This window comes from Oncorhynchus nerka, linkage group LG28 (genome assembly GCF_034236695.1).
Source record: "Oncorhynchus nerka isolate Pitt River linkage group LG28, Oner_Uvic_2.0, whole genome shotgun sequence".
Classification (NCBI taxonomy): Eukaryota; Metazoa; Chordata; class Actinopteri; order Salmoniformes; family Salmonidae; genus Oncorhynchus; species Oncorhynchus nerka.
The window spans coordinates 60,916,149-60,934,928 of record NC_088423.1 but is presented as its reverse complement, the minus strand read 5'-3'; the positions used below and the strand labels follow the sequence as shown (position 1 = coordinate 60,934,928).

The following is an 18,780-nucleotide window of genomic DNA, read 5'->3' as shown; positions in this document are numbered from 1 at the left end:
GAACTCTTTGACCTGAATACCAAGTGTCACATCTGGAGGAAACCAGGCACCGCTCATCACCTGGTCAATACCATCCCTATGGTGAATCATGGTGGTGGTGGCAGCATTATGCTGTGGGGATGTTTTTCAGCGGCAGGGACTGGGTGACTAGTCAGTATCGAGGCAAAGATGAATGTAGTAAAGTACAGGGAGATCATTGATGAGAAACCTGCTCCAGAGTGCTCAGGACCTCAGGCTGGGGCGAAGGTTCACCTTCCAACAGAACAATGACCCTAAGCTTACAGCCAAGACAACACAGGAGTTGCTTCAGGACATGTCTCTGAATGTCCTTGAGTGGCTTAGCCAGAGCCTGGACTTGAACCAAATCGAACTCAGTCTCTAGAGAGACCTGAAAATAGCTCTACAGCGACACTCCCGATCCAACTTGACAGAACTTGAACGGAACTGCAGAGAAGAATGGGAGAAACTCCCCAAATACAAGTTTGCAAAGCTTGTAGTGTTATACCCAAGAAGACTCGAGGCTGTAATTGCAGCCGAAGGTGCTTCAACAAAGTACTGAGTAAAGGGACTGAATGCTTATGATATTTCCGTTTTTTGGGTTGTTTTTTTTGCCAACATTTCTAAAAACCTGTTTTTGCTTTGTCATTATGGGGTATTGTTTGTAGATTGATTGAGGGCGGCGGAACTATTTGATTCATTTTAGAATAAGGCTGTAACGTAGAAAAATTGAAGGGGTCTGATTACTTTCCCGAATGCTCTGTATGTACACATACACACACACACACACCACTTTGAACCCAGTTGGAGTCAGCTCTACAGGCTATCACCATGCCCGAGGACAGTCTTACACTGCTGGCCAAGGAAGGCTCTACTAATGTGGTCTGGTCCAGCAAACACTGATGCTGAGCTGTAGCAAAAGCCGTTCCTTTTTGAGAGTGGGCTGTACCCACACACTGGGGCAAAACAAATATCCAATGAAGTCAAACTCAGCTACACAACGTTAAAGTGCTTTGAGCAGCTATAAAAAAAAAAGCACTTCATAAATCCAATCCCATATGAGGATGTAGTGAGATACCCAATGGGGTGGACTATTCTCATCACTCATCTTGAAAAAATGTTTAAATCAATCCGGTGTCATTAACAGAATGGAAAAATCCAATGATTTATTATTGAAATCGCATGGGACAAAGAGGAAAAACGAATTGGTACAATTTAAGGCGTATAATGTCTGGCCAGGTGAGATGTAGTCGTTGTTTTTGTGTGTCTTAAGTTGTTTTGTATTTGGAGTAAAAAAATAAAAAAATAAATATTAGCTATAGTCATTTTTTTTGTTGTTGAACTAATTGAATACAAAAATGAATCCAATCTCATGCCCTTCTCTCTGTCCCCCCTCAGCACGGTGGAGATGGAGCATGAGGTGGCCTGCCTAGACATCACGCCCCTGGTGGAGGGCGGAGAGTCGCCCCTCTGCGCCGTGGGCCTGTGGACGGACATATCGGCCCGGGTCCTCAAGCTGCCCTGCTTCACCGCCCTGCACAAGGAGATGCTCGGAGGAGGTGAGATGGAGATTCAACTGTGTACTTAAAGGGATAGTGAGGGATGGATAGATGGAGGAACTGATTTGAACCTTGTGTGTAGCCAGGTAAGTATGTGTAACTTTGAGAAAAAGCCCATTTCCCACTGGGGATGGGTACTAGTACTCGGTTCCAGATTTTATATTTGGTAACTATTAATTGACAACATTTTAATAAATGTAACTATTTAGCAGGTTCAATTCATAAGCACTGACAACATTTCTAATGCCAAGATGTGTTTGTTGTTTGGAGTCTGTCATTGAAAATATTAGTTTAGTTTTCAGTTGAGTATCAGAACAACCAGTAATTGGAGCAACTGTTATTGCAGCCCCATTTCACGCTAACATGCCAGTATGCAACATTTATTTTCCAGAGTACTCAAATCCAGACATTCTTTCAAATGCCCGTCCCTAATGTCCTCCCACTGTTTTGTTGCTCCCGACCATGGTCTTTTAATAAAGCTTCTCAAATATCAACATTTTTATAAAGATATCATGATTGGGAGCAGCGAAGAATTGGCCACACATTCTCTCTTTTTTTATTTTCTGTATTGGGCATTCTCTTTGTCTTTCTGTTATTATTTTTGGATGCGTTAATATACCCCTCCTATTGAAAGCCTGTGTGACTTGGCCGTGAAAGGGGAGGGAATCCTCAGGGACAGAAGCACTCTACTGCTGGTTTCACACGTCCTCGATCCATTTTTGCAATGTTGCACAACCACGCGGAAGATGTTATTGTGAGACCTAGCTGTCGATGCCTTCTTATTTGTTCTCGGAGGATGAATAATAGTTGTTTTTGAATTGACATTGGAATTCTGCTGCTATTCTGAAGCTTTTCACACACGAGATTCTGTGTGTGTGTATGTGTGTGTGTACAGAAATTATCCCTCGCTCCATCCTGATGACGACGTTCGAGGCCAGCTACTACCTGCTGTGCGCCCTGGGAGACGGAGCACTCTTCTACTTCGGCCTGGACCTGACGACAGGTCAGGCTGCTGGAGAAACACATACTTCTGTTGCCTTTCGAGTCAAAATTTTTATAAAGATTCCAGACAGTTAACTGCACCATCATCTAATTCATTGATAGAACAAATTAGGTTAAGATGTCAAATAGGAGGCTGTTCGTAGGCCCGTTCATTTGTCTTCACAGCTGCAGTTCGATTCTGTTTCAGAATTCTGAAAATGTATTGAGAATGTCAAACTCTTCATTGGAAATACAATTGAGTGTACAAAACATTAGAAACACCTTCCTAATATTGAGTTGCACCTGCTTTTGCCCTCAGAACAGCCTCGATTGGTCAGTGCATGGACTCCACAAGGTGTCAAGCGTTCCGCAGGGTTGCTGGCCCATGTTGACTCCACCCTCTGAATGGGACAAATACACATCCCCTTTCATGTGCGCTGATTAAAGTAGATTTAACATGTGACGTCAATAAGAGATTCACCTGGTCAGTGTATGTCATGGAAAGAGCAGATGTTTCCAATGTTATTGACACTCAGTGTATATTAAAAATGGAAAGGGTTTTGGATTGGAATTGCCGCTTATCTCCTGTGCAGACTGAATTGAAAGTGCACTTACCCCCTGGCAGGGTTGCAAACTTATTGTTAAACTGTTGGCATTGACCCCGTTGTGTTGCCAACAGGTGTGCTGAGCGAGCGGAAGAAGGTGACTCTGGGCACCCAGCCCACGGTGCTGAGGACCTTCCGCTCCCTGTCCACCTCCAACGTGTTTGCCTGCTCCGACCGGCCCACCGTCATCTACTCCTCCAACCACAAGCTGGTCTTCTCCAATGTCAACCTCAAGGAGGTCAACTACATGTGTCCGCTCAACTCCGAGGGCTACCCCGACAGGTTAGTCAGTCACGCTCGTCTCAATAGTCCAAAGTGGCATCCTTAGCACTTCTTCTCCGTTTGGACTGATGTGGGGACGAATTCAACAGAAACCTCTTTTCCCCCTGTCATCTGTCCTGTGGTTTCAGACCAGTGCAAGTGTTGGAGAGGAGACGGAGTCGTGCGTTGTTTATTTTTCTCATTCAACGACTCTAAAGAAAGAACAGGAATGATAGCAAAGCAAGACATAAATATGTAACGTACCTGTTGTTGGTGTGTGGTTGTAACCTGCGCTTGTGTGTCTTTGGCAGTCTGGCGCTGGCCAACAACAGCACTCTCACCATCGGGACCATCGACGAGATCCAGAAGCTCCACATTCGCACGGTTCCCCTCTACGAGTCTCCCAGGTAAGAGGGAGCAAGACCCATAGAACTAGTTAGAGTAGAAGTATATCTATCCAATGGATTTACCCCTCGGGTAAATCAAGAGTGAAATATTTATTTGTTTCTCTTTTACTCTTTCGCTCTCTATCTCCACTTTATTCTCGCTCCCTCCCTCTCAGGAGGATCTGTTACCAGGAAGTGTCTCAGTGTTTCGGGGTGCTGTCCAGCCGCGTGGAGATGCAGGACGCCAGCGGGACCACGGCAGCGGTGCGCCCCAGCGCTAGCACTCAGGTAGCTGCACACCATCGGGTATTTCAGTGTACCACTGCCAGGATCTCCTGTTCTGGGCCCCGTAGTCGTAAATATTCTCAGGGTAGGAGTGCTGATCACGGATTAAGACCTTTTTGAATATGGGCCGAGAGCCTTGTTTCCCGTATTCAACGGCGTTTTCATGATGCATCGTGACTTGCAACTGCGTGTTTTGTAGAAGAACCGTCTGGAAATATCTGTGAACTTCCCTCTATATGAACTAAAGCATCAGCTTTCAGAGTGTTACTGTATTTTATTTAGCAGTTTTAGTGCAATTATGTTTTTTTTTTGGGGGGGGTGCCTTGAATGGTAGTAGTGCTGACAATTTGTCCAGATGACTTAGTTTAGTCTAGGTTTATTGCACCAAAAAACAAGAAAAAAGAGAACTTGTAGATGAGGAAGAACCTACTCCCTTTTTCCCCTGGCCTTGTGGGTGTGCATAGTCTGGGTTTTCATATTTTCCCACTTCCTCTGCCTTTCATATCTCTTCTCTCCCTACCTCTCCCCCAGGCTCTGTCTAGCAGTGTGAGCTCCAGTAAGCTGTTCCCCAGCAGCACCTCCCCACACGAGACCTCCTTCGGGGAGGAGGTGGAGGTGCACAGCCTCCTGGTGGTCGACCAACACACCTTCGAAGGTAAGGCCCCCCCCCCCCCCCCCACCCTTTAAAACGTCTTGACTAAAGATTTTTTTTTTCAAGTGAGTTAATGGTGATTGTGCTGGTGATTGATAAGCTGGTGATTGTACTCTTGGAGGAGCACACCAAATTCTCACTTTTTTTGTGGTGATTTGTCCTCAATTGCGTGATTTTCACACGTGTGTTCGTCCTCCCAGTGCTCCACGCCCACCAGTTCCTCCAGAGTGAGTACGCCCTCAGCATGGTGTCCTGCCGCCTGGGCAGGGACCTCTCGGTCTACTTTATCGTTGGCACAGCAATGGTCTACCCAGAGGAGGCGGAGCCCAAGCAAGGCCGCATCATCGTCTTCCACTACACTGACGGTGAGGGCTAACTTCTTCTTTCTTCCATCCTCATTGTTCTCGCTCTCTCGTTCCCATCATTCTTCTCCTGTTATTATTTCTCACCCCCCTCATCTTTTTTTGCTCGCACTCTCACACTTTATTCTACAGTCTCTTTCTTCCCGTCATCTTTTTCTCACTCATTCTCTCACCTTTTTCCTCACTCGTTCCATGCCTCTTCCTCCCTTGATAGTGCCTGATAGCACCTTCATATCGATAATCATCTCAGTCACGAAGATGAATGACTCCGAGTGAACAGATGCTGTGAAAATACTGTATCAGAGAGCTATAACACGAGCCTGAAAACCAAACTGATGTGCTACTTTTCTCATTTTGTTTAAAAGAATTGCCTGGAATCCAAACCATTATGCTCAGTTTCACCTTTCTTTCACAGTGAAACAAATGGTTAAACAAAATGTATCCGTTTGGATTTCAGGCTACTGAAGCACCGGCTCTGACCCAGACTGTTATTTCTTCTTCTTGTGTGTAGGTAAGCTGCAGACGGTTGCAGAGAAGGAGGTGAAGGGAGCCGTCTACTCCATGGTGGAGTTCAATGGCAAACTGCTGGCCAGCATCAACAGCACAGTGAGCATTTCACTTTTGATGGTTTGAAAGTAAATGTTTTTCAAGGTCAGCTCCTATTTCACAGGCTACTCACATGGCGGGAAATGTTTACCTCCACTTAAATTAAAACTTTCACGATGTCTCTCTTTGCCATTGATGCATCACTAAGTGAATATTTGATTTAAGTGAAAGTTAGGATTCGCCCCATGGTACTTGGCAATAAAAAAAAAAAACGAAGAAAATTAAAGGAGACATTTCGCGGTTTCAGTTTTATTTCTCAATCCTGACGTTAAAATGAGTTGAAAACACCTTGGTGTTGCTGCCTTGTCAAATTCAGTGCTTCCTCTACAATGACCCGTAATGGCTGCCGCGGTGAAACTAGTTATGGGGCCCACAACCATACTGTGAAAGGGTGTTGGGGATAATTTATGTCTATCCAGTAGTATTCTTTCCAATGGAACGTTGGAATCTAAAGGAACATTGAAGGGTGTATTTCTTGTAGTTGTATGATATGCATGTCTCCTACAAAAACAACCTCTGTGCTTTCGAGTCCTTGTTACTCCGAAACTACACTGCAGCGTCCGGACTCTGCTCCTCGACAATTGTGCATGTCAATATCAACGCATTGTCAATGTGCACACGCCCCCCCAGGTGCGTCTGTACGAGTGGACCGCTGAGAAGGAGCTGAGGACGGAGTGTAACCACTACAACAACATCATGGCACTCTACCTAAAGACCAAAGGTGACTTCATCCTGGTGGGAGACCTGATGAGGTCTGTGCTGCTGCTGGCCTATAAACCCATGGAGGGCAACTTTGAGGAGGTAAGGAACGATACTAAGAGAGGCCCTGCCGGTGTCCACCCTTTTTCCTTAAAAGGATGGTGGATGTGCTCAACGCCACACTTCAAGGTCTAAATGACGATTTGTTTGGTTTTGCTCAAAAACAGTTTTTTCCCCCTTGGATACAGCATTCTCCAAAATATAGATTTGAATGCTTTTATTTTGTCGCCCTCATTTCTCATGGGCTTTAATCAAGGAGGATTCAACACCAAACACTTGCAATGAATAAGAACTTGAGTGATGAGTTGGAACCATTGTTTGTTATCAATAATTGCACCTCTTGGGTGAATAAAGTTTATTGAATGGAATGGAATTGAGGCACTGGTGATAAGCCTGCTTTTCACCTGTCACTCTTCTCAGATTGCCCGTGACTTCAATCCCAACTGGATGAGTGCTGTGGAGATCCTGGACGATGACAACTTCCTGGGGGCGGAGAATGCCTTCAACCTCTTTGTTTGTCAAAAAGACAGGTGCGGTGGGAGTCTTGACCTCTTTCTGGAATCCTCTCGCCTCCGAAGGAAGATACGGTTTAGGAGGCAAATAAGTAGTATGCGGTAGAATCGCAGAAAGACTAATTGAGATGGAGCCCGGGCCTAGACGTCCTCACACTCTCACCGCCATCATCCATAAGCCCTCAAGTTAATCATCCATGATCACTGAATTCCATTGACCTTTGTCTTTCTCTCACGTGTTTGTTGATGCCACCATTTCTGTCTTCTCTCCCTCGTTCTTCCTCCTGTGCTGTTTCACTTTGGGTGATCATCATTCTGTTTGTCACCATCTTATTTCTTACTACCTCTTCCCTCACACGCTCCTTTGTTTCTTACTCATTGCCACTCCTCTATATCTGCTGCTATTGCTTTTCCCCATTTTTATATTTTTCTGCCTGCCTCTGTATTACATTTACATTTAAGTCATTTAGCAGACGCTCTTATCCAGAGCGACTTACAAATTGGTGCGTTCACCTTAAGACATCCAGTGGAACAGCCACTTTACAATAGTGCATCTAAATCTTTTAAGGGGGGAGGGGGTGAGAAGGATTACTTTATCCTATCCTAGGTATTCCTGAAAGAGGTGGGGTTTCAGGTGTCTCCGGAAGGTGGTGATTGACTCCGCTGTCCTGGCGTCGTGAGGGAGTTTGTTCCACCATTGGGGCCAGAGCAGCGAACAGTTTTGACTGGGCTGCGCGGGAACTGTACTTCCTCAGTGGTAGGGAGGCGAGCAGGCCAGAGGTGGATGAACGCAGTGCCCTTGTTTGGGTGTAGGGCCTGATCAGAGCCTGGAGGTACTGAGGTGCCGTTCCCCTCACAGCTCCGTAGGCAAGCACCATGGTCTTGTAGCGGATGCGAGCTTCAACTGGAAGCCAGTGGAGAGAGCGGAGGAGCGGGGTGACGTGAGAGAACTTGGGAAGGTTGAACACCAGACGGGCTGCGGCGTTCTGGATGAGTTGTAGGGGTTTAATGGCACAGGCAGGGAGCCCAGCCAACAGCGAGTTGCAGTAATCCAGACGGGAGATGACAAGTGCCTGGATTAGGACCTGCGCTGCTTCCTGTGTGAGGCAGGGTCGTACTCTACGGATGTTGTAGAGCATGAACCTACAAGAACGGGCCACCGCCTTGATGTTAGTTGAGAACGACAGGGTGTTGTCCAGGATCACGCCAAGGTTCTTAGCGCTCTGGGAGGAGGACACAATGGAGTTGTCAACCGTGATGGCGAGATCATGGAACGGGCAGTCCTTCCCGGGAGGAAGAGCAGCTCCGTCTTGCCGAGGTTCAGCTTGAGGTGGTGATCCGTCATCCACACTGATATGTCTGCCAGACATGCAGAGATGCGATTCGCCACCTGGTCATCAGAAGGGGGAAAGGAGAAGATTAATTGTGTGTCGTCTGCATAGCAATGATAGGAGAGACCATGTGAGGTTATGACAGAGCCAAGTGACTTGGTGTATAGCGAGAATAGGAGAGGGCCTAGAACAGAGCCCTGGGGACGCCAGTGGTGAGAGCGCGTGGTGAGGAGACAGATTCTCGCCACGCCACCTGGTAGGAGCGACCTGTCAGGTAGGACGCAATCCAAGCGTGGGCCGCGCCGGAGATGCCCAACTCGGAGAGGGTGGAGAGGAGGATCTGATGGTTCACAGTATCGAAGGCAGCCGATAGGTCTAGAAGGATGAGAGCAGAGGAGAGAGAGTTAGCTTTAGCAGTGCGGAGGGCCTCCGTGATACAGAGAAGAGCAGTCTCAGTTGAATGACTAGTCTTGAAACCTGACTGATTTGGATCAAGAAGGTCATTCTGAGAGAGATAGCGGGAGAGCTGGCCAAGGACGGCACGTTCAAGAGTTTTGGAGAGAAAAGAAAGAAGGGATACTGGTCTGTAGTTGTTGACATCGGAGGGATCGAGTGTAGGTTTTTTCAGAAGGGGTGCAACTCTCGCTCTCTTGAAGACAGAAGGGACGTAGCCAGCGGTCAGGGATGAGTTGATGAGCGAGGTGAGGTAAGGAGAAGGTCTCCGGAAATGGTCTGGAGAAGAGAGGAGGGAATAGGGTCAAGCGGGCAGGTTGTTGGGCGGCCGGCCGTCACAAGATGCGAGATTTCATCTGGAGAGAGAGGGAGAAAGAGGTCAGAGCACAGGGTAGGGCAGTGTGAGCAGAACCAGCGGTGTCGTTTGACTTAGCAAACGAGGATCGGATGTCGTCGACCTTCTTTTCAAAATGGTTGACGAAGTCATCTGCAGAGAGGGAGGAGGGGGGAGGGGAGGAGGATTCAGGAGGGAGGAGAAGGTGGCAAAGAGCTTCCTAGGGTTAGAGGCAGATGCTTGGACTTTAGAGTGGTAGAAAGTGGCTTTAGCAGCAGAGACAGAAGAGGAAAATGTAGAGAGGAGGGAGTGAAAGGATGCCAGGTCCGCAGTGAGGCGAGTTTTCCTCCATTTCCGCTCGGCTGCCCGGAGCCCTGTTCTGTGAGCTCGCAATGAGTCGTCGAGCCACGGAGCAGGAGGGGAGGACCGAGCCAGCCTGGAGGATAGGGGACATAGAGAATCAAGGGATGCAGAAAGGGAGGAGAGGAGGGTTGAGGAGGCAGAATCAGGAGATAGGTTGGAGAAGGTTTGAGCAGAGGGAAGAGATGATAGGATGGAAGAGGAGAGAGTAGCGGGGGAGAGAGCGAAGATTGGGACGGCGCGATACCATCCGAGTAGGAGCAGTGTGGGAAGTGTTGGATGAGAGCAAGAGGGAAAAGGATACAAGGTAGTGGTCGGAGACTTGGAGGGGAGTTGCAGTGAGGTTAATGGAAGAACAGCATCTAGTAAAGATGAGGTCGAGCGTATTGCCTGCCTTGTGAGTAGAGGGGGAAGGTGAGAGGGTGAGGTCAAAAGAGGAGAGGAGTGGAAAGAAGGAGGCAGAGAGGAATGAGTCAAAGGTAGACGTGGGGAGGTTAAAGTCGCCCAGAACTGTGAGAGGTGAGCCGTCCTCAGGAAAGGAGCTTATCAAGGCATCAAGCTCATTGATGAACTCTCCGAGGGAACCTGGAGGGCGATAAATGTATCAGTATCTGTATCAGTCGCTCGATCTCTTTCTCGCATCACTTTGTCTCAATCATAATAAATTCAATGCTACTTTATTGGTACGAAATAAATGGGTACACATTGCCAAAGCAGAAATGTGTAGATAAATGGGTACAATAATTAGCACTTTTTAAAAATATATTTTTGACTCTCTGAAATGTAGCTTTTTTTTTTAATTAAGTGAATGGGTACACATTGCCAAAGCATGAAATAATTAGGACCAAAATAGATGTTGAGCTCTCTCCCCCTCTCTCTCCCTTGGCAGCGCGGCCACGACAGACGAGGAGCGACAACACCTGCAGGAGGTGGGCGTGTTCCACCTGGGGGAGTTTGTCAACGTCTTCTCCCATGGGTCACTGGTGCTGCAGAACCTGGGCGAGAGCTCCACCCCCACGCAGGGCTCCGTGCTCTTCGGCACCGTCAACGGCATGATCGGTAATGGCCCCCCCAGTGCCACATGCCAGGGCTGTATTCACTAGAAACAAAATGGAAGCATGCGGGATGAATCAGGGAAGGCCTAACCTGCATTTGTACAATAAGAAACACTTGTTTTTTTTTTCCCCATTGCAAAACATTTAGCTATGGTTTGTTAGTTTGCCATAATGAATACACCCCAGGGTCGTAGAGTATGCATTAGCACAAAACAGTTTGAGACCGCAAGAGAGATCTGTGTTCTTATTGGACATGTTGCTGTAGCAGCACTTGGGTTTCAAAATGTTGTTTTTCTGGTGCAGACTGTACTGATGCCAATTTCAAGGTCCCGAATTCCCCCGTGTCTTTTTTTTATTTTTTAGGCTATGTACAGTTACAGCAAAGCTGTACAGATTTTTCCTCAACTACATAAGCACCCATCTTCAGGATGAGAGGTGGGGGGGAAGTGGAGAGGACGCATCTGCCAGTAATTTCCATGTGACTTCCAAAATCAAAGTCAATTTACTTTCTCAATTTCTTTCATAGCTGTGGTCATAAAGAAAGGGGAATGATGATTGGAGTGTTCAACGAAGTTCTGCAATGACTATTCCCCCCCGCAAAAAGCTGCACAAGGCATTTGTGTTCGTGGACAACAACATATTCAGTAGGCACAAATTGGAGCGGGGAAAAAATGTCACCTTCCCTCAGTCAGTCAACCCACTCTCAAATTCCCTCATCTTCCATCTTTTCTCCTCCACTAGGTATGAGTGACGAGCACCACGAGCGTACGGATAGGCACATATCTATTTCGGTTCTCCTTTTATTTTCTCCCATAAATGACAAGCCACCTGTCTTATGTCTCTAGGTCTTGTAACCTCTCTGTCCGAGGGCTGGTACAGCCTGCTGCTGGACCTGCAGAACCGACTCAACAAGGTCATCAAGAGCGTGGGCAAGATCGAGCACAGCTTATATCCTTTCCTTCTGGTGTGTGTGGACCTGCCCCTATGAAATCACACTGAAAGTGCCTTTTCAGAACTGGTGAGCACCACTGTCATGGGTGGCAACTTGGTACCACCGACCTCGACGTGCGCTGTCCGAATGGTAATGGTTGTCATAACATGCCTAAGCCCGTAAATGAATGCATGACAAGGCCCTGTGTTTTACCGTGTCATGCGTGAATGAAGCGACGGCATGAAGTTGACAAGTAGCCGTGTGTAGGTGATACGGGGAAGTAACAATAGGGTTGATGGCCTTGGGATTTTGGATCACGGTAATTTGCCAGCCAATTGACCGCCGTCACTGTAATAATCATTCGAATAGGCACTACTTCGCTCCTGACTGCATGTGCTGCCATAAAAATAGAATGAATAGAACGGGCGTCCCAATTCAAGTCAATGATGGCATAATGGGTGGCCATTGCGAGGCGCAAAGCAGGAAGTGTAGCCATCAATATGTGCTGTGATTTGTTGATTTAAACTCATATATGACTGTTTTATTTTCAAGACAGTCTTCATCCATAACCGTCAGTTTCACGGTTATACACTAATTGTGCCAGCCCTAAGAATCGCACGTTTGAGACTCTTATTGTGGTCTAAAATCACTTGCACTGTACTTTCCTTTGAAAAAGGTGCCAGTTCTCATTTCAGGGGCTGCTACTCATTTAAATTATTCAGTACCAGGTGCTCATATTTTAGAGTGAACATTCTATGAGTACTCAAACCCCCAAAAATGCAGGTTCTGGTACTCAAAAGGACAGAGTTCTCGGTAAGAGGACTGGCTTTGCTGTAGGGGTGTGTGTTATTTGTCTTCCTTGACTCTGGCACCTGGAGGTCCTTCCATACGGAGCGTAAGACTGAGCAGGCCACAGGCTTCATCGACGGGGATCTCATCGAGAGCTTCCTGGACCTGGGCCGCGCCAAGATGCAAGAGGTGATCAGCACACTACAGGTACGGACACGCATACACTCTCACACATACACGCTTTCACACAGAAACACACACACTCGCTCGCTCGCACTTCTTGGACTGCAGTAAGCTTGATAAAGGTACCACTTAGATGCACGTGTCCCATAGCTTTGCGGGTTAATGCAAATTACTGGGACAGTGAGCTGACAGCACCCTCTTCTGCATTTCAGATTGACGACGGCAGCGGAATGAAGCGCGAGGCCACCGTGGACGAGGTCATAAAGATTGTGGAGGAGCTGACAAGGATCCACTAGCCCCTCCCACTCAGACTCCGGCCATTACGGAGGGGAGTCGGGTGGAGGGGTGGCTAGGGCTCTGTAAATACTTATAAATAAATAAATAAAAAGGTGTTTGCATGACCGTCCTCCGGACTTCAAATTAATTGACAATGTTTTTTAAATCCGATCCCACATCAATACTTCACAGGTGCTTGGATAAACAAAAATGGTCTGTCGACCATAACGATGACAGCCAAAGGGACTGGTTAGAAAGGGTATGGGGGGAGGGGGGCAAATCACTGCAGTGCGAGGACGAGGAAAGATGACTCATGGATTTGACAGGGATCCACTAAAGTAGGATAACGATACCTTCGCTATTTTGTCATTGACGTTTCTCCATGTTTCTTTTAATAAAGGTTGCTTTAGTACTGTGTACCTCTTGAGTTCAGGTCTCCAATCTTTCCACAGAATGACGATATTCATTTAATTTTCACCTCTGAGCATTAACTTAAGTCGGTTTCAAAGTATGTCCAGAGTCCTACACCACAGTATAATTTCAAAAGCAATTTATAGAAGCGCACATGCCAACCAACAGTGACATTCTTTTATCGAATATGTATATGCACTCACTACTGTAAATAGCTCTGGATTAGAGCATCTGCTAAATTACAAATGTATCACTGCGTGATTTAAACGATGTCACTGAGTGCAGTAATGGTCCTTTGTGATAAATTACTACTACAATGCACTATGAACTTTTTTGTTGTTGCATTGTCTCCTGTAGAGGAATTATTCTCTTAACTCTATTTTGACTATGGGGACACGTATGGCATAAAAAAGGGGTGAATGCTAATAAAAGTCAAGAGTATTTGTAGTTAGTCATGGTGCATATTGTGACAGTGTGCAGAGACCTCAGGGTTCCAAAGGAACCAGAATGAGCTATGCTTGGGCTATGAGATAAGTACTTAGCTATAATTATTACATGACAGTTATCTACAGCGTTTCTGGGCTACCAGGTTGTAACTGGTCAATCCAATGATTAATTAACTGCCGGAGAGAAGGCTGGAATTGAATAGCGCTGGGCCCGTATTCATTTAGCATTTCGGGCTCATCTATTTTTGATGTGGTCTAAAAGGAAAAACGGATCCTAAATCAGCACTCCGACGCTTGATATTACATACGGTCCCTGATGTAGGCTAGACCCTTGACGGAATTACATCTACTAAGATGGTGGTGCCAGACTGCCAGCAACTAACTGATGCCCTAGAACAGATAAGCACTACTGCCGACACGAGAGGAAACTGGAGCACACGTCCACTGTATCTCAAAAGAGGTGCTTAAGTGTATATGTAGTTACACGGGCTCTTAAGAAACCCCAGAGAGGCATTATCTGCCGACGTCAACTGTACACCAGAACGTCCTCCGCCAGGACCAAACCTCGTTAAATCTAACAGCATGCCTAATTTATTTTCTCTCTAGGCAGGTTCTCCCTTGTCTGTCAGTGCTTTGTTTTGATAGCGAACATGCGTTACAGCAGCTGAGTGTGTGATCCTAGCCTTGTTGCGTCTATCATCCGATGAAAGCATATCCATTTTGATTGAGGTATTGCAGCCCTTTGGCTTTGAAATGATAGTGACTATGAGGTTAAAGTGCAGACTGTCATCTTTAATTTAATTTAATTTTTTCGTTTATTTAACCAGGCAAGTCAGTTAAGAACAAATTCTTATTTTCAATGACGGCCTATGAACAGGAACATTCTGCCCTGAACTGCCTGTTCAGGGCAGAATGACAGATTTGAATCTTGTCAGCTGGGGGGGTTTGAACTTGCAACCTTCCGGTTACTAGTCCAACGCTCTAACCACTAGGCTACCCTGCCACTCCCCAAAAATTTGAGGGTATTTTCATCCGTATCGGGTGGCAGGTAGCCTAATGGTTAAGAGCGTTGGGTCAGTAGCTGAAATGTTCGAATCCCCCAAAACGACTAGGTAACAAATCTGTTGACGTGCCCTTGAGCAAAGTACTTAACCCTAATTGCTACTAGAAATCGCCCTGGATAAGCGCATCTGCTAAATGACTAAAACATAGAAATTACAGCACTTTTTGTACATAGCTCACCCGCATCTCCCTCCCCCGAAATGCCAAAGTATTTGGACAAAATTAACTTGTGTATTAAAAACTTCTTATGGCTGGGGGGCAGTATTGAGTAGCTTGGATGAATAAGGTGCCCAGAGTAAACTGCCTGCTACTCAGGCCCAGAAGCTAAGATATGCATATTATTAGTATATTTGGATAGAAAACACTGAAGTTTATAAAACTGTTTGAATTATGTATGTGAGTATAACAGAAATCAGAAATCTGAGGTTTGTAGTTTTTCAACTCTTTGCCTACCCAAGATACAGTGTACATTTGGTCCAATTGCACTTCCCAAGGCTTCCACTAGATGTCAACCGTCTTTAGAACCTTGTTTGAGGCTTCTACTGTGAAGGGGGTGAGAATGAGAGCTGTTTGAGTCAGGTGTCTGGCAGAATGCCATGAGCTCAGTCTCGCACGTGCCCGTGAGAGTTAGCTGCGTTCCATTGCATTTCTAAAGACAAAGGAATTCTCCGGTTGACATATAGTTGAAGATTTATGTTAAAAACATCCTAAAGATGGATTCTAACCTAGTGGTTAGAGCGTTGGGCCATTAACCAAAAGGTTGCTAGATCAAATCCCTGAGCTGACAAGGTAGAAATCTGTTGTTCTACCCACTCTTCCTGGACTGTCATTGTAAATAAGAATTTGTTCTTAACTGACTTGCCTAGTTAAATAAAAATGTTTGAATATTACATGTGCTGTTCTGAGGGTTGAGGTACATATATCAAATTTGACTACAAGTCATTGTCATAATTAGCTTGGATGTTTTGTGAATAGCCACATAAAATATTCAGTGACGGCCTGCTTTGTCAATTGCTTTAAATATTACATTTGGCGGCACGAGGGAGGATTACTGATGGAATAAGCTTGTCCTCATAGTCAGGCTGAGTTTTATGGTCTGATGGTTATTCCACATAACCATAAAAACAAAAAGTGGATGGAATATCCATTTATATGCAGATGATACAGTCTTATACTCAGCTGGCCTCTTCCCGGTGTCATGACGTTGGCCTGGGGGTAGGTTTATGACAGTTTATTTTCCTCTCTCTACCCTACTGATGTTACATTTGCAAACCCCTTGGTTAACATAGAGATTCTGCGAACATCAGAAGGTGGGGGGAAATTAACTATATTCTGGTAATCCGGCCAGACATTCTCATCAATGATAAGATGACATAAACTCTACAGTGGAAAGTCTACACACCAGAGTTATCGGATTCACATGGAATTGCTGTTCAATTTAAATGTTTGAATATGAAATTATTTGTGATGGGATAAAATGTGATTTTTAGCTTCTAAAATGTGAGAATTGGGTTTTCATAAGGTCAGGGCTCTGCTCAATCAGTGGCCCGCCCCTGTGAAGAGTCATGGGTTATAAAACTTTTCAGACACACCCTTCTCACTCCACTATATAAAGCCTTGACGAAAATGTAACCTCCTGTTCCGAGGATGTGACGGTCCGATGTCAGAATGGTTCAGATAATAACTACAGAGCGAAGCCAACATCAGCGTGAGCTTTGGTTGCGAATAGTATGAACTTTGAACTCTTATTCACTACAGAAGTGATACCTCCTAGCCGTTGAGTTAGCAACAGCAGCTGCAAACGAGGGTTAGGAAGAAACAGACAAGAGTATTCCGTCTATCACACAACGACGTTACTACAACGTATCCAATTGACCACCAGAGATATTCTTCAAAGGACTCGGTTTGGCAACACGGCCTTCCATCTACCACCAACCTACTGAAGCGCAGCTCAGAGTAAATATTTATTGCGTTTTCCTTTTCCAAATGGGCGGTAAATTAGAATGCATAAGATAGCACAGCTTCTTCCTTTGTTACTCAGTCTTCCCGCTCTTTCACTCAAACCCAGCCCCTTTTCTTTTCTGTAACAAGCTGTCATACCTGTTCTGCACGCTAGGGACGTTTTCCTTTATGATGTCATTTGTAATCAAGTTATGATTAATTATTTGTATGTGTAATTCTGTGTGATTAGTTAGGTATTTAGTAAATAAATAATTAAACTCAATTTTCTATTGATGATTCAACTTGTTAACCAGGGTTCGTGAAGATAACCAAGAATTTACAACTTTCAGATGAGACAAAATTAAGATGACGATTAATATTGACTGCTATTGATGTAAAATATGACTAGGTCTTTAAGAGTTTATTCGGAAGATAACAGCTCTATAAATATTATTTTGTGGTGCCCCAACTCTCTAGTTAATTACATTTACATGATTAGCTCAATCAGGTGATATTAATTACGGAGAAATTATTTTATAGAATAGCATGTCATATCACTTAATCCGGTATAGCCAAAGACATGACACTGGATTTTGTGTTAAACGCTCTAAAACAAAGATTTCTTAATGTCCAACAAGCTTTCTCTGCCCTTAACACCTCCAAAATAAAGGTAATGTGGTTTGGTAAGAAGAATGCCCCTCTCCCCACAGGTGTGATTACTACCTCTGAGGGTTTGGAGCTTGATGTCGTCACCTCATACAAGTGCTTGGGAGTATGGCTAGACGGTGCACTGTCCTTCTCTCAGCACATATCAAAGCTACAGGCTAAAGTTAAATCTAGACTTGGTTTCCTTTATCGTAATCGCTCCTCTTTCATCCCAGCTACCAAACTAACCCTGATTCGGTCCGCAAAGCACACACAACCCTGGGTCGCTCATCTTTTCAGTTCGCTGCAGCTAGCGACTGGAATGAGCTGTAACAAACCCCCAAACTGGACAATTTTATCTCAATCTCTTCATTCAAAGACTCAATCATGGACACTCTTACTGACATTTGTGTGATGTATTGTCTCTACCTTCTTGTCCTTTGTGCTATTGTCTGTGCCCATTGATGTTTGTACTAGAGGTCACCGGATTATGATTTTTCAACGCCGAAACTGATTCCGATTATTGGATGACGAAAAAAAGCCGATACCGATTAATCTGACGATAAAATTTGTATTTATTTATTTATTTGTAATAATGACAATTACAACACTTTTATTTTAGCTTAATATAATACATCAATCAAATCAATTTAGCCTCAAATAAATCATGAAACATGTTCAATTTGGTTTAAATAATGCAAAAACAAAGTGTTGGAGAAGAAAGTAAAAGTGCGATATGTGCCATGTAAAAAAGCTAACGTTTAAGTTCCTTGCTCAGAACATGAGAACATGTGAAAGCTGGTGGTTCCTTTTAACGTGATTCTTCAATATTCCCAGGTAAGAAGTTTTAGGTTGAGGGAATTATAGCACTATTTCTCTCTATACCGTTTGTATTTCATATACCTTTGACTATTGGATGTTCTTATAGGCACTTTAGTATTGCCAGTGTAACAGTATAGCTTCCATCCCTCTCCTCGCCCCTAACCGGGCTCGAACCAGGAACACATTGACAACAGCCACCCTCAAAGCATTGTTACCCATCGCGCCACAAAAGCCGTGGCCCTTGCAGAGCAACTACTCAGAGCGAGTGACGTTTGAAACACTATTAGCGCGCACCCCGGTAACTAGCTAGCCATTTCACATCGGTTACACCAGCCTAATCTCGGGAGTTGATAGTCATACATTGCCAAGAGCTGCTGGCAAATGCATGAAAGTGCTGTTTGAATGAATGCTTACGAGCCTGCTGCTGCCTACCACCGCTCAGTCAGACTGCTCTATCAAATATCAAATCATAGACTTAATTATAACATAATAACACACAGAAATACGAGCCTTAGGTCATTATTATGGTCAAACCCGGAAACTATCATTTCGAAAATAAAACTAAATAATATTCTTTCAGTGAAATACGGAACCATTCCGTATTTTATCTAACGGATGACATCCATAAGTGTAAATATTCCTGTTACATTGCACAACCTTCAATGTTATGTCATAATTACATACAATTCTGGCAAATTAGTTCACATCGAGCCAGGTGGCCCAAACTGTTGCATATACCCTGACTCTGCGTGCAATGAACGCAAGAGAAGTGACAC

At 45.0% G+C, this 18,780-nt stretch overlaps 1 protein-coding gene across 2 annotated transcripts in view; it reads left to right on the top strand.

Moving 5' to 3' along the window:
* Nucleotides 1-13,096, top strand: part of LOC115113466 (DNA damage-binding protein 1) — a 34,678-nt gene extending 21,582 nt beyond the window's left edge. For both annotated transcript variants that reach the window (XM_029641148.2, XM_029641149.2), the window contains exons 13-26: nt 1,396-1,556; nt 2,452-2,559; nt 3,217-3,424; nt 3,715-3,810; nt 3,966-4,077; nt 4,606-4,729; nt 4,927-5,091; nt 5,600-5,694; nt 6,325-6,495; nt 6,874-6,983; nt 10,333-10,502; nt 11,344-11,446; nt 12,302-12,425; nt 12,614-13,096. In XM_029641148.2, coding sequence (XP_029497008.1) covers nt 1,396-1,556; nt 2,452-2,559; nt 3,217-3,424; nt 3,715-3,810; nt 3,966-4,077; nt 4,606-4,729; nt 4,927-5,091; nt 5,600-5,694; nt 6,325-6,495; nt 6,874-6,983; nt 10,333-10,502; nt 11,344-11,446; nt 12,302-12,425; nt 12,614-12,697 — 1,831 coding nt within the window. In that variant the 3' untranslated portion in view covers nt 12,698-13,096. The remainder of the gene's footprint in view (nt 1-1,395; nt 1,557-2,451; nt 2,560-3,216; nt 3,425-3,714; nt 3,811-3,965; nt 4,078-4,605; nt 4,730-4,926; nt 5,092-5,599; nt 5,695-6,324; nt 6,496-6,873; nt 6,984-10,332; nt 10,503-11,343; nt 11,447-12,301; nt 12,426-12,613) is intronic.
* The last annotated feature ends 5,684 nt before the right edge of the window (nt 13,097-18,780 follow it).